This window comes from Ipomoea triloba, chromosome 15 (assembly GCF_003576645.1).
Source record: "Ipomoea triloba cultivar NCNSP0323 chromosome 15, ASM357664v1".
Lineage (NCBI taxonomy): Eukaryota > Viridiplantae > Streptophyta > Magnoliopsida > Solanales > Convolvulaceae > Ipomoea > Ipomoea triloba.
In genome coordinates, this window is record NC_044930.1 from 5504891 (window position 1) to 5525146 (window position 20256).

At 33.0% G+C, this 20256-nt stretch overlaps 2 protein-coding genes across 6 annotated transcripts; one reads left to right on the plus strand and one right to left on the minus strand.

The window, feature by feature from the left end:
• Positions 1-480: 480 nt before the first annotated feature.
• LOC116006850 lies at positions 481-1158 on the plus strand. The gene has a single exon (XM_031247347.1). The coding sequence runs from the start codon at positions 481-483 to the stop codon at positions 1156-1158; it is 678 nt and encodes a 225-aa protein (XP_031103207.1).
• Positions 1159-1632: 474 nt separating this feature from the next.
• LOC116006316 (mRNA-capping enzyme) lies at positions 1633-13912 on the minus strand. 5 transcript variants are annotated; one of them, XM_031246642.1, is made up of 20 exons: positions 13739-13912; positions 13433-13514; positions 13055-13120; positions 10999-11143; positions 9505-9637; positions 8768-8919; positions 8423-8506; positions 8271-8333; positions 6858-6989; positions 6568-6774; positions 6303-6428; positions 5785-5834; positions 5112-5274; positions 4854-4991; positions 4027-4149; positions 3831-3929; positions 3431-3520; positions 3210-3291; positions 2458-2588; positions 1633-2149 (listed from the first exon to the last, which is right to left on the minus strand). In XM_031246642.1, the coding sequence occupies exons 4-20, from the start codon at positions 11140-11142 to the stop codon at positions 2006-2008; spliced, it is 2061 nt and encodes a 686-aa protein (XP_031102502.1). In that variant the 5' UTR covers position 11143; positions 13055-13120; positions 13433-13514; positions 13739-13912; the 3' UTR covers positions 1633-2005. The 5 variants fall into 5 exon arrangements, with proteins under 5 accessions (XP_031102502.1, XP_031102500.1, XP_031102499.1 ...); XM_031246640.1 differs by lacking the exon at positions 13055-13120; XM_031246639.1 differs by lacking the exon at positions 13055-13120 and having other exon boundaries at positions 10999-11252.
• Positions 13913-20256: the final 6344 nt, after the last annotated feature.

Sequence of the window (20256 nt, forward strand, 5' to 3'; positions counted from 1 at the left end):
GAAGGCATCCCTTAATGGCCTCTAAGGGTGATCCCATTAGTTGAAATTTGCACAAATATTTATGCATAAAAACTGATGGCTTACTTTTTCAACAGATGGGGGTGCTTGCTTTTGGAGAATTATTTCTCCTGCAAGACCCCAATCTTATGTCAGGATTTTTTAAAAAATAATAATAAATAATAATTGGATGTTGACAGGCAGCCAATCTAACCACCCAATGTGAGGAATAAATTTATAAATTAAATAATTAAAATATAAAATAATAAAATGGTGGGTCTATAAAAATTTGAGAAAAAACTTCAAATTAATGTGAGGAATTGATTTTGTGATTGAGCGAGATAGTGAATGATGAGGTGGATGTTGGGATTCACAAAAAACTGATGAAAAACCCACAACTATTGAGGAAGGCCTAAGAGTATGAATTTGTATATGTAATATTATAATGCGAATAGTTAATTTGAAGCGCTCCTATCTCATATTATGGCCAGTGATAATACAGAAGCGAAGTACAAGTTTGTGGCATTATGTTGGTCTATCTGGGTAAGTAGGAATGATTTGATATGGAATAATAAACTTTGGGATCCTGGAAATGTTAAAAGTTTGGCTGTATCTTTGCTAAATTGTTGGACTAATTTATTTATGCATGGAGAGCAAAGCCGTGGTGGCAATGTACATGCAACAGCTACTGGAAATGATCTTGAAGATTTAATTATTATCCATGTTGATGCAGCGGTTAACCCAGGAGAAGAGAAAGGCTATGTTGCTGCGGTTGTTTATGATGGGAGTGGTGTTTTTTTGGCAGCTAGAAGCTCGTCGGTCCGATGTTTACATGATCCTCACTTAGCCGAGGCTATGGCGATTAAGGAAGCTCTCTCTTGGGCTATGGAATGTGGTTGGCGAAAGGTGATGGTTTATTCTGATTGTCAACTTGTGTGTTCGCTGCTAAAGTCGAGATCCCTTAATTTATCCTACGCAGGCTGTGTTCTTAAGGATTGTCATAATCTAAAACGACACTTTGATACCGTGTCATTTGTTTTTATTCCTAGATCAGCGAATAAGCTAGCTCATGCGTTAGCTAGGGCTGCTATTTCTCAGTCTGGTCCTCATTGTTGGTTTTCTAATTATCCTACTTGTATCCAACATTTGGTGATTAATTAAGTTTTTCTTGGTTGATTTTCAAAAAAAAAAAAAGTTAAATTCCTTTACTTCAATTTAATTCAAAAATTCGTATTTTTTTTTGAAGGCTAGGCGCTTAATTCTAACACAAGTCCAAAATTTGTCATTTCTATTATAACTTCTCTTCATTTTTATTTTTTTTCCAATACAGCCTTTCTTATATTCTCTTCCACTTTCTACCTCCAAACACACCATTAATCTCAATATTCTGTTTTTTTTTTTTTAATTTTATTTTAACGTAAGATGTTAAAACAAGTCTCATATAATTTTAGTCAATGAAATTTATAAAGTCAAACTAGAAGGATGTTACTAACTATGATGATTAATTGATTATCTCATTGAGACAATGTATCGACTAAAGTAAATACGGAGTATTAAATTTCAAATAATAGCAAAGCACTAATTGTAATTAATGATTACCTTCAGAGTTCGTTAATGGATTGACACATTATGACATGAATATAATAAGCTCAATATGGCATTGCTAAAGAACACTTATTTGTAGCAAAAGAGAAAAAAAAAATACTACAAAAGCTAAAAAAAATTCACTGCTTCATAGGATTCATATATGCACAGAAAGAGAAGGCTAGAATTTGAACTTGACTAAAATATCTAACAGGACACCTTTCAATAACTAAGTAAAAACAACTAAAATATACATACTGAGCCTATGCTAATTCATGCAAATTTAAACCTATACGCGAAAGAACCCAAAGGAAGACCTCTGACATTACCATGTAACCAGTATAGCCCGCAGTGATTCAAATATTTCTATAATGACTCTTGTTGGAACTGCTAGTGTTTACTTTCTCCACTTTTGAGAAGTTCATCACCGTCTTCGTGCTGAGCTCGAATGCTGGCGAGCTTTGCTGTCGCTTTGGATCCTGTCCGCATACATCGGCAGCTGAATAATTTCATGGATCTCATTTAATAAAACATCCTCGGTTATGTTGTCAGTAATACTTTTTAGCACCTGGTTGATTCACAAATATAAAACAAGTCATCAGAGAAAGAATCACCAAATTAAGTACCACAAAATAGTTCTATCAATCTTTCCTTTGTTTTCACAATTCCTTTCCTTCAACAGTGCTTAACATTAATTGTATGCAAACTTTTTATGCAATATCACATAAAGAAGAGTGTTTCATGCAGTGGCTAATTGTGGACTTTGTTCACTGTTGTTTCATGGGTTCAAGCCTAAAAGCGTTGTGCTCAAGGCTTGATCTAAATTGAAAAGGTTCCACGAGTATAATAATGACGAAAAGTGGAGTTAAGGTATACCTTCCGATAAGTATGGTAATCATTAGGTGTTCCTTTATCTATCCTAACCCTCATGCACACCCATTCTTGATTATCGGAATTCCAAGAGCACTCTATAATTTTACCCGAGTAAACTGAAGGATCAGAACAATCTGTTACATAGAAAGAAGCCAAATTAAGGAAATTCACCATAAACAAAATTCCAGAAAGAAATCAAAGTACAATGAACTAATGCTATATAGATCAACACCATTAAATGATTCACAATAACCACTGAATAGGGATTGCCATACAAGTGTTCTTAACAAATAAGGAACTATTTGCTGTCTCTCTTATGCCATAATATTGTTCATTTTGACATTTTCTTTAGGACCATAAGAAACACCAAATCCAAACAACACAATGGAGAAAAGATGGTCTGGACCACTATAACCATTTGTCTAGGTCAGTCTTCCAAATCTAACAATTCATTTAGGTATGGTAAATTTCCTACAATTATAAACATGCCACTGAATGTGATCAATGAAGTAAAAATGCAGATGAAAAGTCCAGCTAAAAACACATGGATATGAGAAGATACATAACAGCACTGCCATTTTATTAAAAATCAAATACCGCCTGTGTAAACAATGTGAAATACTGAAACGTGATTCAAACTACACCAAAGATTTTGTTTCCATTTTTCAGCTAAGCATCCCCACTTGCACTGCATTATTATCATAGCATTTATGTCAAAAGTAAGAACCACCAAGATAGAGGCACGCATATCTAACCTGGGAATACAACTGTATTTCCATCCATCAGTTTCAGATTTTTTCCATCATTAAGAAAAAGTAGCTCACGGTCATCACGGATCTGTCAAGACAGATACATTAAACCAGAAAAGGTGTGAAATAAATGCGAAAAAGGAAATAATGATAAGTAATTCAAAACTATAAAACATCAAACAGAAATAGATTAATACAACTCATATTATGACAGTCAATGATACCACCTCAAAGAGGAAATCAACTGAGTTCATTTCTGCGTATTTCCACTTCAAGAGGCCCTCATGTGTTCGAGGAACATACGGATCATCCCAACCCTGGCACACATAGATTAGAAACATTTGTGTACAGCAAGACAATGAAGGAATAAATAACAGAATCAAGGATTTAAGAAATGTGTTTTCAAGGTAGTTACTATGATATATCATAACTAAAAGTAGAGCCCTCAACCTCAAGGCAAACCCAAACCTATCCTTTCTCCCTCCTTTACAATTAGTAGAACATAGTATTAAAAAGGTTACACCTTTAGCCCTTAGAATAAAGGAGTCACTCAGCATAAATGTTTAATTTTCATTATATGATTTAGTTCAGACATATCATTCAAGAGAGTTGTCATATCCTTAAAACCTGAAAAACAAGACCATCAGCATCATGTGAAAGCTTTGGAATGAATTCCTTCAAAAGTTTGGTGACTGCAGAGAGCAGCCAAAAGTCCTTCCTTCTCACCTGGTAGACATTGGGACATTAGTATAACAAGTTCAGCAAGGAAAGACAAGGATTTTAAATCACCTTTGGAGAATAGTATAGAGTTCATAACACATACCCTGAAAGGCTCCAGTTCATATCTGTAATATGGATTTCTGCTCTGAATTATACGCTGACGTTCCGAATTCCGAGGTTCAATAATTTCCTTCTCAATCATTTTCCATCGTTCATAAAAAGGCCTCTGTTTTCAAATCCAATTGCAAGAATATACAATTTTAGCAGGGAAACAATAGATGTACAAGCATCATCAGTGACACCGAAGAGTTACAGAACTTGCAAGTAAAACAATCTGTCAATCCCGTTTGTTTTATGTTTATAAAAACATATTTTGTATTTTAGAATGGGAAATGATGACCAAGAAACTATGCTTAATCATAACAAGGTCCAAGGAATATATAATAACAGAATTGTTTAGTCATAAACAAAGAACAGGGAATAGATACACTGTGCAAAGGAAATCTAGCATGCTATCAATGATTTCTTTGATGCTTAATTATAGCATTTTGGTAAACTTTCCAAGATAAAAACAATAAAAAGTCAAGAAGTTTTAATAATACTATAGCTTTAGATGCACTCAATGCACATGATGTATCATGCATGTATACACTGGTTCACAGTATAGAGCAACCTGATACAACCAAAGCTATACACTATACCTGTAAAAACCAGAATATATTAAAATTCAATTTTAACATGATCTGTATTCAACAATCTAGTCTGAAAATCATTAGTAAATGCATGGGAGTTCAGTAATGTGATTCTCTAGAAGAAACTTTCCAGACTCAAGGACTCAGATCCACTGGAGAAGTTATAGCTGAAGCTGCACTAACTAAAGAATGATCAGAATCACATAAAAGGAAACTATATCATTAAATAGTATCATACATCTACGATAGGCATGTGATTGAGCGCCATCATGTCATAAATCAAGTATCTTCGTTCCTGTTTCTGTGTGTCGGGCAGTGTATCAATTATCATCTCCCCGTCAAGTAATGTGAAGTGATGGGTCTTCTCAGGTAAACCCTGGGGGAAGAGGGAAAGGGGGTGCAAAAGACATGATATTGAGAATCTGAAAATATTTATGTTATACGTATATAGAGAAATCAAGAAGAAATCCTCAAAGCTGGGTGGATGAATGCATACACCACTGGGGGCCCGACAAGGAAATCTCATCTGAACCCTTCGGAATTCAAACTTCCTATCAATTAGGTAACAGCCATCCATTGTAATAAGCATCATGTATCGTGTTCCATCCGCTTTCCAAGTGGCATAATAGTAACGCTGCCTTAACAATTGTAAGTTGTCTCTGCAGCCAACAAATTGAATTCCTTTTAGCTATCTCAATCATAAAGTGACAGATGACATAGATAATACAATTGTCAGTAGGCAACAGTCATAGAGTCCGTCCTTGCATCAAAATGGTCAAAAAACTTGTTTGAATTTTCTACATCACAAGTGTAACCATTAAGCTTCCATGAATGCACATGAGATGGACAAGAAATGGGAGAGCAACCCAAGTTAGTTAATACAATTATCAGTTCATGTATATGAACTTTCTTTCAGGAAAACATGAAATGCTAAATCATGAATGCACATGCAAATCATATGCATCCCTTGTTGCCTGAATAAAATAAGAGGTTACTGGCATACACCAGAACTATGTATGTAGTAAAACCTTTTTATGAACAGTTTTTACAGGATCCCTGAGCATATTATACATGTGAGTGCCTAAATGCACAAGGACAGGACAAGATTGAAGAGCAAACCACCGACCAAGTATCTAAATTCTATAATTAATGAAGGGCTGAATTCCAACCTGTCGAGAGAAACTGGATGTGAACCAGGAAATTTAAGAATTCCTCTTCCCTGAAAAGGATAAGATTAAGAATAAGGAGCATTTGAAGCTAGGAAAAGCAGATTAATCTCCTCTTACATAAACTCTTCAAGATCCATAGACAAAGATTTAATAAGCATTCTTTTATATGAAAGTATATATTATATAAATGTCTGTGTGTCTGTGAATATATGCATATACGTGTCTGTGTCTGTGTCTGTGTCTGTGTTTGGAGTTAGTGAACAAGCATCCCATCCCATGCAGAACCAGAAAGGAAGATAGCTGTGGCTCTACCTCTGTGTAGAGTCAATTTCCCAGGTTTGAAATCCACTATAGAAGTGCCCAACCCAAGTACATTAAAATACATAAAACATATCTCAAAACACAAAAACAAACAAAAATTGCATGTTTAAGTAACTAAGTGCTAATGCGTTCAAAAAAATCTACTCCACATTTGTCAATTAACCACAACTCAACTGAGATGCCTATAGAAGCCCTACCCCAGGTGGTGGTAACTTCAGTGCTTGATAGCAGAACAGCCGAAATGATTCTTGTTGGTCACTAGGAATACTGTCCCCCAGAATGTCATCATTTGTCATTACAGCTTGTGTTGTTTCCTGACTATTCTGAAATAGAAGATAATTTTGCAGGTAACTTTCTATAAATTAAAGGTACTTCAGCAGAGTAGATTGAGGAGTCAAAATAAGTTCATGAAAATTCTACGAAAGGATTCAGATTGTAGAAATAGAAAAACCGTAGACATACATGCGAAGGAGTAACAGCAACACCATCATCATCTTCATCTGGCATTGCGTCACCATTCAAATCAAATTCGCAAGATCTCTTCCACTCAGGTGTTGGAGGGCAAACAACTGCTTCAGGTTTTTTCTCATGATAAAAAGAGTACAAGGCATCAATATAGTCTGGTTTGTATATCCCCGGAGGGCGTGCATCCGCAAATATTTGTATTGCCTGCATGAAGGACATGTCTGATAATTTGAAAAGAGGCCATATAAAAATGGAATTAAGTAATTGTTCAGGAAGAAAAAGCTCACCTGAGTCACAGAGATAGGTAGTGTACGCATAAGATAATGAACGATCATATACCCAGTGCGATTATGGCCATGTGTGCAATGAACTAGAATAAATTTCTTTGAGTGCTTTTGTCGAGCAAGGAATTGCGAAACCTTGTTCAAAGGAAAATTAGTCAGTCTAGACAGCAGCATATTGATTCATGCAAGAATAAATACAACTAGCTCCTTTTCTAAAAGAAAAACAACCAATTAAATAAATGAGCAACATTAGTTGAAATAAAATCCAACAAGTGCACCAAAAATGTGAAAATAGCCCAACAAAATAGAGCTCAGTAACACACAAGGAAAAATTACTCCATACTATGTAGGTCAGCACATGATAATAACACAATGAAAGAGTTCAACAACTATATAAAATGACTGTATGAGTTCAATAGTGTGGCAGAGCCAGAAGTCATGGTTAGGGCTTCACAAGATAGTTTAAAGGTTCAGATCCAATAATTTATATATATTTAGAGCTCATCAAGCTGAAAAGCCATGACAAAAACATGACACACACTATGAGATTGAGAAAAACAAAGAGAAGTCCTCTTTCACTAAATTTAAGTAGAGTTAAAAGAAGTCAATATCAGTATTCCATAGCAAGTATAACAACCACAAGAATGAGAAAAAGGAAAACACTAGCATTCCTATTTCACTGAATTTAAAATAAATACATAAGTAATATCAAAAAGACAAAAACAAAACAAAGAAAAATGCACATTATTAGGCCAATTATATTCCTACATAAGCATTGAAGTCACCAGAAAAGTCACCAGAAAATGGACAATTAACCATGCTTGTGGTGGTTTATTATTTGGCAGAAGTGCAAAGAGAATTAATCCTTGAGACAGAGCAAAAGAATAGCAAAAGATTGTGAAGAAGATTTTCAAGATCCAAAAAGGTGAAAGAAAGAAAGCAGCTAGAGATGGAAATGACACAGATTAGAAATGATAAATGCTCACTTTCCAATAAATTCAAAAGTATATTCAAATAAAATTTTGAAGTCCACGAGGTAGCTTGGGAAAAACATAATAATAGTAGTGTTCATTTTAGGAAAGTGGACAGTATTTTTGGATAGACTAAAAAGGAAAGTAAGACAAGTAAAATATGACAAAGGGAGTACTCATTAATTACTTCTCAACAAAATGATAAAATGATGCCAGGTATTTTATTTTTTGTTTATCTCTGTCTAAGTTGCAAAGTACGGATAATTGGATGAAGCCTAACATGTGTGCTACAATTGTTGCATGTTATCTTAAGTCTGTTTCCAATGTAGGTAATCACTTAAAGGATGTGTAATTATTGTGAATTGAGGCAAAGCATTTGCCACTTTGGTAATTAACTATTAGTCAAATAATCATTGCAAGTAAAATTCTCTCCAGAAAAGCATACCTCATTAACAAATAAATTAACAGACTCATTTTCAGGTACAGAGTCACGTCCCTTGCACTTGATCTAAGACATGTAAAAACATGAAATTAGGGTGCATATACATAATAATAGAGAAATGAGAATCCACTCCCCTTTCCCTAACACAAACTTACCTTGACATGCTTGATTCCATCTTTTCTAAATTCTTCTGTGGAATAGTACCTATTTGTGTTTGTAAGATCAATCACCAAACCCAACTGAAAATGTTCACAATACAAATGATCACTCCTTAGGGGGAAAATCCATCATCAAGATATCATATTCAAAAGAAGAAAATAAAGCAGCAGTGGCAGTATTAGTTGCAACTTGCAACAGTAGTAGTGCCAGCCTTCAACATAAATGTCAGCCTTGTTTAAATTAAGATAAAAACATGAATAGTGTTGTGCAATCATGGTAACAGGAGATTGTAGTCATGGGTGACAAAATCAAAATGTCAGATATTAACCAGTCCAACATACCTTTCTTCCCAAAACTCTCTGTTGATGAAGCACTTGCCTAAATGAGTACCTTTTTCCAGGTGGAACATAAGTATTGAAGGCTTCGCTGAGTGGAACTTTGGATGGAATAATGCAACCAATTTCCTGACCAAATCCAGGGCAGTCCAACCAACCTACAATATAAACAATCCCAAATGTAGGATAAATGAAAAGGAATTAAGGAAACACACTAAAGCATGTCAAGCACACAATAGAAGAAACAAAGAGAATATACAGAACAACCCTGTGATCAACATTCAATTAAGATATGCATTTAATCCAAGGATTACATGAAAAAAATAATTTAGAGTGAAAATTTTTGAAGCATTGGAAGTTCTATAAAAAGGCAATTAACAATTATGTGAATAAAGCTTCTGGAAAGGGCTAAAGGCTAATCAGGGGAGGCAGCAGGCTAATGCTAAAACATGTATTTAATAGGAAAAACAATTTCCCCTTCATCAAGGATCAAACAGATCATAGACCAATGTGATACTTGTAACTACAAAGTATAAAAGTTTCTCCCCATTTACCAACCAAAAGAAAGATGATAAAATTCAGATTAAGTTCAGAATTGATGCAAAACCCCATAAGCTTATCCACTAAACAAAAAAGGTACAAGAAGATGGCAATATTGTACTTCCTCCACCATGGAAATGCAATAACAGATATCTAAATAGCTAGCGTATTCACTGTCAAGCCTGTAAAACAAAATAAAAAACCTGGAGGAAGCTCTTTGGAAGCCTTGTGTTTTTTTTCTTGAAAAATCTCATCATTCAAGCGTTGGTGGGATGCATAAGTTGGCCTGTCATCTGGCCGCTGTCTTTTAAGTCGTTGAATCCTTTCCTCACGCTCCTAAAAAAGTAGAAGTCAGAGCAGATAATCTCTATGAAACTCCACACCAAGCAGAATAAATTTGATAAAAAGATATATTCCATGACTTCTAAAAGCCATTTAGAAGCAAATGTTCAGTTACTGGATGTTCCTACATATAATCATCTCTCTCCACCTCATTTGATGTGCCTGAAGGGAACAGTTAGCAGAAAATAGACAGTGTACAACTAAATTTATTTAATTTTAAATACACTACACAATGTATTATTTCCCTCAAGATTATTATTATTATTATTATTATTATTATTATTTTAAAGGTCTTAAAAATTGGTCAAAGTAAGGTTGCTTGCCTTGACCCTTGCCCCTTGGAATATGAGAACTAGCAAAAGTAAATGGAAACATGTAGGTTTTTTTTTATTGTTTATTTTATTTTGTGTGGGGGGTGGGGCCGTGGGGTAATGAATGAAAAATAGGAAAGTTCAAATGAAAGCTGGATACAGGGATGTGTAAACCAAATGGATGGAATTGGATTTTGTTTGAAAATTAAGGAGAAGATTGAAGTGTCCTATGCATGATTGGAATAGTACTATGTGATGCATGACAATTGGTAATGGGACATGTGAAGAGAAATGTCTGTATATTTCATAAAACAATGGCTCATTCAAAAAGTCCAGTTAACAATAATAATAATAATAATATAATAATAATAACAACAACAACAAGAACAACTGCAATAACAACTATTGCCATTATTATTATAAAAAAAAGGACAAGCTATTACAGAAATTAGTTTACGGTCAGTTTATTTGCTACCAAAACCAGAATAAATCTTTTGGGAATTGGGATTGGAAGAAAGCAAGGGACCAAGTGACCCTGAATTATTACCTAAGCCAACATTAAAGAGAATTTATGATAAGAAAAGGAAAGTATTAACAATTAGTAAGTTAAAATAAAATTATGTGTCTTAATGGAAAGAATTAAAACATGATTAAGCTACTTACATAGTATGTTAATACAATAATTAATGTCAAATACTAACAAGGTATAAATACTTATGATCTACTAATCAAACTACCGCAAACATGATACATGCTGTTAAATACCAAAATACTCCATGATGTCAGGGAACCATAAAATGCCTACAAACTAGAAGTAAAAGATACAGCATCTTTGAGCATATTTTTCATAATGATTATATTCGGAGTTGGCAGACAGACAACAGTTGGATGCTATGCACACTGACATACTCAAGGAAAGGGTAGGCTCACATAGTTACGACTCAAACTGGCCCAAGTTGTGGTAAGCAAAGAAAGCCCATTAAAAAGTGGCACTTATGCTTCTATACATCTTGTCACATGGAAGAGATAAGGAAAAAGATGTACCCGGCGGGAAATTTCCACAGCACTCTCAACATAATCAGTATGTTCATTGATCTGTTGTACAATATGCTCCTCGGATTCCTCCTCTAATTGATGTCCAAAGATCTCATCATCATCCTCCGGTTGCGGTGATGCATTTAAATCCATGCTGGCAATCATTGAACATTTGAAAATGTACCAGAAATGAACAAAACATATGCCTAGCAGCCACTAAGAAATTTATTACACTTCTGACAGAATTTCCATTGGGCTATTACCTAAACCAAACAATATAAGAATCAAAAGCAGCTCAGATTCATAATGTTTTGAGGTTTACAAACAAGAAGCCAGCTAACTAAATCCATAACTGCAGAAAGAATAAATAAATAAATAAATATAAATAAAATTGTTTTGAAAATGTCCAAGGAAATAAAATGTATGTCTAATAATTGCTCCTTTAAACAAGATTTCAAGAACAAAAGATAGGATTCATATGGACACCAAGCTTTTTAAAAGCAAAAAACACAAAAAAGAGACAAAGCTTGGATCACTCTAAAGTGCAAAGTGAAGTGATGCTTTCTCACCCAAATCAATACAAAGTCAAAAATCAAATTATATGATTCACAATGGTATCTAAATGGTTGATAACGCAACTCCTATTACTATATTTAATACCTTTAAACTTACAATCGTGTAAATTTATACAAAGATGTACTTTATACAATTACAAAATACTATGATTGACATAATAAAAATAACAATAATCATATTGCCATATTATTCATTCACTCATCAATTATCAGAATGAACTTCATTGTCTCTTTCTTCTTCCTCATCATCCCTTTTGACCTTCACAACTTTTTTCATTACAAACATTTATAATGAATTATGATTTATTTAAATAACTGCAAAATTAAAAATAACATTTTGTAACATGTCTAGAGTAGCAGACTCTGCACTTGAAAGAGCCATAGAGAGTTAGTATAACTCTATGCCCACGGAGAGATAACTCTCTACCGACACAAAGCCTCTAACAAATCTTCAAGTAAAAAAATCGCATCGAAGACCAAAAAAGAAAGGCTGGTAACAAGACAGGAGAATAAGTATAAATCGGAGAACAAAAATAACAAAGAAAATAGAGAAAGGCATGAAAGGTGGCAGAAAATGAAGGAAGGTGTGTACACCAGACTAGTAGTTGCTGAGGTCATCCAGGCTCCCAAGAATTGAAGACTGGTTATGTGTGAGATGGACAAAAGATGAGAATATGAGACATACAAGGTTTGCTTATTTTAGCCCTAAGTTTCCTATGTTTACCTGTTTACTTTGCCTTAAATACAAATGCACACTTTTCAAATCACTTCTCACTTTGACCACTTTGGAAAAAGTGAAAGCTTAGCACCACTTTCTTACAATCCAATGCGTCACTCCTGTTGACTTCACCTTATATACAAATGCATGCTTTTCAGATCGCTTCTCGGTTCAACCACTTCAGAAAAAGTAAAAGATTTGCATCTCTTTCTTATAATCCAGCACTTTGCCATTGCAAAGTGTCAGAAACTCAATCCCGATCACTTCATCGCTAAAGCGACAAAGAAATCACATGTAATATCTGAGCTGACACCTGGAATCTTAGAAGCAATAATACATTGATGATTGATCAGAAATCATGTGTAATCACTACATTAAGCCCACTAGGTTGTAATTAATAATTGCATTAACTTCTCTCTTCTTTTTCTGTACACTTGCCAACTTTGGAACAGTCATACACAATTAATTCATAGCATTAAATCACTAAATTCTTTGATAGGGAACTCTAAACAATTTTCCATCGTAATGCAATAAATGTCAAGAAAATCTATGTCTAATCATCCAAATGACCAGAGTAGTGAGTTCTCTAAACTGGGTTTACAAATAACATTCTGATAACTTTAATATACAATGTCTTGACTATTAGAAGCATGTAAAATCTGAAAAGTGATTGTATCCTACCTGAATCCAGACTGCATACTATTTTACCCGTCACTACATAATTATATACAGTTAATATCCATGGAAAGACAAAGTGAAAATAAACACTGACCTTCATTCAACTTTATATGCTATCAACTTCTTTCAAATCCTAAATACCAGCAAAGAATGGTAAAACCTAGCCTCCCCATGAAAAAGAAAACCAATTTCTTGTCAATTTTACTGAGTTTCAATTCTTAAAGGCCTGAACGTTTACATGATAACCCACCCAACCACATTCAGCTTTCCTCCATTTCAAATCATTAAAAGCCTAAGGTAACATCAAATTTGAACGTCAGCATAAAATTTCATGCTCCAAAATGTTTGGAACCAGCCAAAAATCAGTGTAAAAGTAAGTAAACAGAAGGCAGAAGACAACCGCGGCCAAAAAAAAAAAGAGCACAAATTAATCACCAAAAGGCAAAGGAAATGAAAGAAAAAAGCTTCAAACCTTGAGAATTGCAAAATGTCACTGAAACACCCGAACCCCCACAGACAAGGATTATCTTTATTCCAGAGCCACCTCAAAAACCCTACAATTAAGGCGAAAGGAAGATTCTTTCAGAGCAGAAATCCAACTTCAAAACCCTAGATAGAGAAAACAAAGCTCCGTTGTTGTAGAGAGAGAGAGAAACTCGCAGAGATCCCACAGATTCGTTGCGGTAGCTCAATCCATGACGAAGACCGACCAAGTACAGAGAAAAATCAATAAATTGGAAAAGGAACAACGCGAAAAAAAATATAAATAGGAAATTACATGATGTTTCTGTACGTGTATTCGTTGGAGAGAAGCGAGGAGAGATGGTATGATTCAGAGCGCTTTCTCAAACCAGTGAAGAAGGGAAAGACGAGATGGAAAGTAATTGCATATTGGCTATTGCAACTACTAAATTACCACTGTCCTACTCCCAACTACGTATGACGATTGCCCCGTAAGCCGGCAACATGTTGGTCTTTTTAGCTAATGTCGTAAATTTCACGATTCTTGAAATCTTGTGGGTAATTAAGCTATCGAAACCGATACTTAACGCAAATCTGTATAATATACTTCGGATTAGCATAAGATTTGAGTAATGAAAATGTAATCGATGCAATTTTACCTTTCTTAATCAAGTTAGTGCGAGTCTTAAATAGCAAATTGGTCAAAGTACTCAATTGTCTAGCGATAAAAAGATAAGACGGTTTGAATAATCGGTTTCTTTTTAAAGTTTTCTTGTTTATACAAAATAAAGTTGACCACATAACGTGGGCTACAGATAAGATCAACAGCAATGCAGTGAATCAGAGGTTGGCGGGCGGGACACATGTATATTTCTTAATTCACGAATTGTAACGCATACTTTTCACCTAACCCATGCTTCTCACCTACTCAATTATTATGAAATTGGTCAAAGTACTCAATTGCCTAGTCTAGCAATAAGAGCATAAGACGGTCCGTAAAATCTGTTGTTTTTTAAAGTTTTTCCTGTTTATACGAAATAAAGTTGACCACAACTACATATATGATCAACAGCAATGCAATGAATTAGATGTTGGCAAGACACATGTATGATCATACTTTTCACCTAACTCATGCTTCTCACCTACTCAATTACTATGAAATTGGTTAAAGTACTCAATTGTCTGGCGATAAGAGCATAAAATGGTTCGAAAAATCCGCTGCTTTCTAAAATTTTCCTGTTTATACGAAATAAAGTTGACCACAACTATAAATATGATCAACAACAATGCAATGAATTAGATGTTGGCTCAAAAAAAAAAAAAAGTGTTGGCAGGACACATGTATCACGTATGATCCTTAATACACGGATTGCAACGCCTACTTTTCACCTAACTCATGCTTCTCACCTACTCAATTATTATCACTTAGCCACCGGTTGCCCAATTAAGTAAATGACAATACTAAGTTGGCCATCCAAATTGAGTTCTTAAGCCTCCTATACTATCTAGGGATGTCAATCTTAGTCCAAACCTGATGAGATGGCTCAATAAAACCGAAATCGATGTATCAATGGCCTGAACAGACTAGCCCGATGAGCCCAATAGGACTAGCCCGGAATTTAATGGTCTTGTCCGATAATCCAAAATATTGAAAAGTATTCATTGTTAATTTATTATAGAAGTGATGTGAAACATAACATATATACATGGAGTTTATAGGTAAGTTCATCTTTAGTATTTTTTTTTATTACATTTCTAAATAAAGTTTTAGTAAATATATTACAAAATAAATTATTTTTATAATAAAAATATAAAACTTACTATAAATATTATATTATAGTGTAAGTATATTAATTATTTATAGTTTAAAATTTAGAAATGGAAGTTTAGATTAATTGAATAATGTATAAGTTTATATTTATTAGTGTAAATGTTATTGAAATATAATTATTATTTATTTAACAGTAATATAATTTATATGTAATATTTTTATTTTCACTTTATAATTATAATATTATTAAGTTATGAAGTTTATAAAATGTATAGTCTATAACATTACTTAATTTATGTAATAAATAAAATTTACATTAATTATATATATAATTATATTAATATTAATTAAAAATAACAATTAACGTATTTCTAAGGGTAAAGCGTTGATTTATTATGATAAAATAGATACCAACGAGTATATTTGAGCACTCAAATATATCGTTTTCAACGAATTTAAACAAAAGGAACACTTTGTAATTTAGATATGAAGTGTTGGCAGAATATCATTTGAGAAAAAAACATATAGAGATTTCATATGGAGAAGAAAATCATAATTTGAGATGTGTTTTTCAATTCGTATCTTGCAAAATTGGCAAACTTAATCATATTAAATATGGTGTTACAAAGTTAATTCTTAGATTAAAATTTGAAATTAATTATAATTATTTGTTAAATTGATCATAGTAAGAATTGGGATGCATACAAGTCTAAACATTTTTGACTCATTTTGGAATTTGATTTACCCCTCCTCCCACCCCCACCCCCACCCCTTCCTCTTCAACTGGTTACACAGTCCAAACTCTTCATAAATTATTTTTTGAGAAAATGGCACTTTTTCCCCCTATGTTATGTGCTTATAGCACTTTTTCCCCCTATTTTATTAAAGTGACAGTTTTTTCCCCCTCAGTTATTTTTAAAGTGGTAGTTTTCTCCCTTGTAATATTAAATTGACATTTTTGCCCTTAAAAATAAACATTTCATTTATTTTCATTCTCCAACCAATTATTACTAATATGTATGGAAGATCACAGTTCGATACGAACCTAATCGAACACTGTAGCAATTGAACTTAAATAGTATAGACGGTTACGGTTACGATTCAGAACCGAAAAAATAAAATAAAATAATTGTTGAATTTAGACTATTTTAAAATTAGAAATGAAATTATAAAAATTAATAAATAAATAAATAAATAATAAATAAATAAATAAGTTTTGACTGACGGTTCAAAATCGAAATTGGAACCGAACCGTACCAATTTATCAAAATAAGTGTTTGATCATTTTTACTATTTATGACTATATGTGGTTAAGTTCCCGTTTACGGTTCAACAATTATTTTATTTTATTTTTTCGGTTATGAATCGTAACCAGAACCGTCCATACTATTTCGGTATGATTGCTACAGTGTTTGTTAGGTTCGAACCGAATTGTGATCATCCATACTTATAAGTTGGAGAAGAAAAATAAATGAAATAATTATTTTTAAGGGTAACAATGTCAATTTAACATTTTAGGGGAAAAACTGCCACTTTAATAACACATGGGAAAAAGTGCTATAACCACATAACATAAGGGGAAAAAGTGTCATTTTCCCTTTTTTTTTTTTTTTCCAAAGCTTCTCTTCATAAATTTTAGTTGTATATATACTAGTGAAAAATCACATTCATTTTCCAATGTGAACAAAAGCTATTTAAAAGTCTTCCCAACTCTATTTCTCCTAACTCAAATGGACACGTTTTAAGAATCAATTTATCATTCACTCATTATCCATTTCAAGAGTTATAATATATCAAATTAAATCTATCACTTAAGAGAACTTGAATCCATTTTAACTCAACTCAAATTAAAAGTCAATACATTGAAAATTATACCACAAAATTGTCAATTTGAATGTCGTTTTAAGCCAATTTTTTCAATAATTCCCCACTTGACTGAAAATTGATTTTTCAGGATTGGAAAAACAACACAATTGTGTTACCTTTTGGACCTTCCATTGTAAATGTATATTTACTTTACTAGTTGTTTGGTAGAACGTATTGTCTTTGAACTATATTGTCATTTGTGTAAACGACGATAAATCTTACACATAAACACTTTCATGAAGTTGATGTATGTGCTTTCTTGGCTGACAATTTCAAGAAAAAATATGAGACTTTTTGATTTAACCAAATGCGTAAAAGAAGAGAGATTGTTCTATGATCTCTAAGTTTTTTCTTCTATGGGTTTGCTTAATTAATTGTGGAAGATGAAATATAAGCCTTCAATTTTCATGTTTTCATGGTGAAAAAATTAGGTTTATGCAAATAGTGGTTTGAATAATGAATGTTGTACACTAAACATTAACAAATCTAAACACAAGTTCTTCATTAACTCAATAATCTTATATTGAATTTTTATCCTTTATGTAATAACTACAAATAAAACTTCTAGATAAATAATACAATCATAATTCAAGTCCATAAAACAACTACTCAAACATATATGGCACAAAGAACACAAAATAACAAGAACAATAATAAGTAATTGCATAAATAAAGAAGATATTAAAAAGAGAAATTTATTTATTTAATGTATGAAAAATCTTGGAATCACAGCATTAAATATTGAATTACAGAATATAAAATTGTAATAGAACCTAAATATAAACTTAAATTACAAAAGGAAATATAAGAGAATATTTAGAGCTCATCCATGAGAGCATCCTTAGTATTGGAGTTATTTCGCGGTTTTTTATGAGTTTTTGTAAGTGCGGTTAGGAAAGAGAGTGGGAGGGGAGGAAAAAAATTAAACAAATTTGAATTAAAAAATGAAAACACTGTCAGGCACGCTGCTCAATAATGATGTTTTCAATGTTCCTAATAATATGGGCAAATCAAGGCAAAAGTTGAACAAAATATTAATAAGTTGAAATTCATGACAACACGATCACTGCTTAATATTTCGATCGTATCCCAACATATGAATGCCTAATTTGAGTATTTTTTTGCTTCTATGGAAATCCAACTAAAAAGGCTTTCACGAAGATCATCAAGCCCAATTCTAATGCTAAATAGGTCAAAAATAGCAAGGAATGAGTTTTGTCTATGAAGAACGGCATGATAAAAAACTGTTCATCAAGTCATTCCCTATTATTCTATTTTACAAGTTAACTTGCATTCTGTCTGGGCATGAATAAGCTAAGGAATAACGGTTATTAGGTACTTTGTCACTATTTAAGAATGATTTGTACCATTTCTATTCAGCTCTGGCATAATGAATGGACCCTAACATTTTTCATACTTTCCTTTTACTCATTTTAGGTTAGTTTGGCCGTATATTTAATTAGCCAAACATATTTTGGAGTTTGTAATCAAGGATCAACACTAGATTTCAAGATTTATATCATATTTAATAAATACTCCGTAAGTTTCTATTTATTTGTATATCTTACATTTATGCTATTTATGCTTTATTATTGTGTTTTAATGATGTTTATACTTAATATATGCATGAGTAATTAGTTTATGAGATTGGATTAGGGTTGTATAATCTATCTTGATGCTCAATTTGTGATTACTACATAAGGGGTAAAATTTTAAACATAGGGTTCATGTGTTTATGAATGTGTTCTGAGTGTAGAAATAGGAAAATTTAGGGGTTTTGGTGCTAATTGTGCTGGAAGAAAAAGGAAACGTGTTGTGTGTGTATAAATACTGTAAAATTTAGGGGTTTTGGTGCTAATTTCTCATCCTATTAAAGCAATCAATATCGCAACCACTAAGACTCAAATCTATGACCTCGCATTTGAGAGAATCACTTTGTGTCACTATACCACAAGATCATTAACATGTGCATTCCCACTTAATTTCTATGTTTTGGTTCTCCCATAATCTCATAGGTTGTTAAAGAATCTAGTAGATATTGCTCCATAACTCTTTTAGTCATATTTTTTTAATTTCGACTTTAATTCTTGTTTATATGTGTTAGTCATATTTTGTTTAGTTGTTAGTACTCCACGTGTTATAAATTACTTAGATTCTAGTGAATTTTCTTAGAGTTAATGTCTAGTTAATTGTAATTAAATATTACATGCCTCAATCCTCAATCCCTTGATGATGACAAAACACATATGCATAATGCATTCTATAGCTACATCATACAACAAAGCCTTTTAAACAGTCTACAACAAGACCACGTCAGACCTATTGAAAGCTCATGTTTGGGCCTAAAGAAACTATTTACGAACTCAAGCCTTAAGTTCCCATAACAAAACAATGCCTAATTTATTAAGGCATAATTCGACATGACCTATTTCTAACAATACTCTCCCATCATCAACTTCAACCTTGATAAGTGATAACTACTCATTGCCCAAACATTCCACCATGTATCATCACACATCCTTGTGCCTTGCATTACGCTAAGGTCGCACTTACAATGCGTTTGTGCATGCTACACTCCCCGCGCTATGCTTGTGATGTGCTTAGTACTATTACGATAATAAAGTACTATTTGACCTTTTTCTTTAATGTCTTTGATTGAAAAGACTAATAAATAACTAAAATTAGTACTATTACGATAATAAATTACTATAAGTGAGTAATTTTAAAGTCTGTATAGAAAGAAAATAAAAAATTACATTACTTGTAAGATTAGAGTTTGATATAATTCAAAATTGGAACTAATTCATATGTGAGTTAAATGTGTTAAAAGTCCGGCCAAATGATTTATTTGCTTTTGAAGGGGGTGACCGAGGCCGAGTGAGTAAAGTATAATTCTCTTTTTTTTACTAACACCTTCTTTGTCATACTTGTTGCACAAAGTTTTCATAGGGTTTACCTAATTGAAAAAGAATGATTTATTTTAAATGTGAATTCAATTTTTTTTTTCCATCTCATTTGATGTGTGAAAATTTTCTGGAAATATAGAAGCCTGGTAATCAAAACTGAGAATTGGCGAGAATTGGCCTTTGGGCCAAAGGCCCATTCACATACATTAGTAATCCAGCCCAGAAGGAATATACATGAGCCCATCGCTATCCTCACTTGAATTCCATCGAGGCATTGTCCATTTGTCGTTG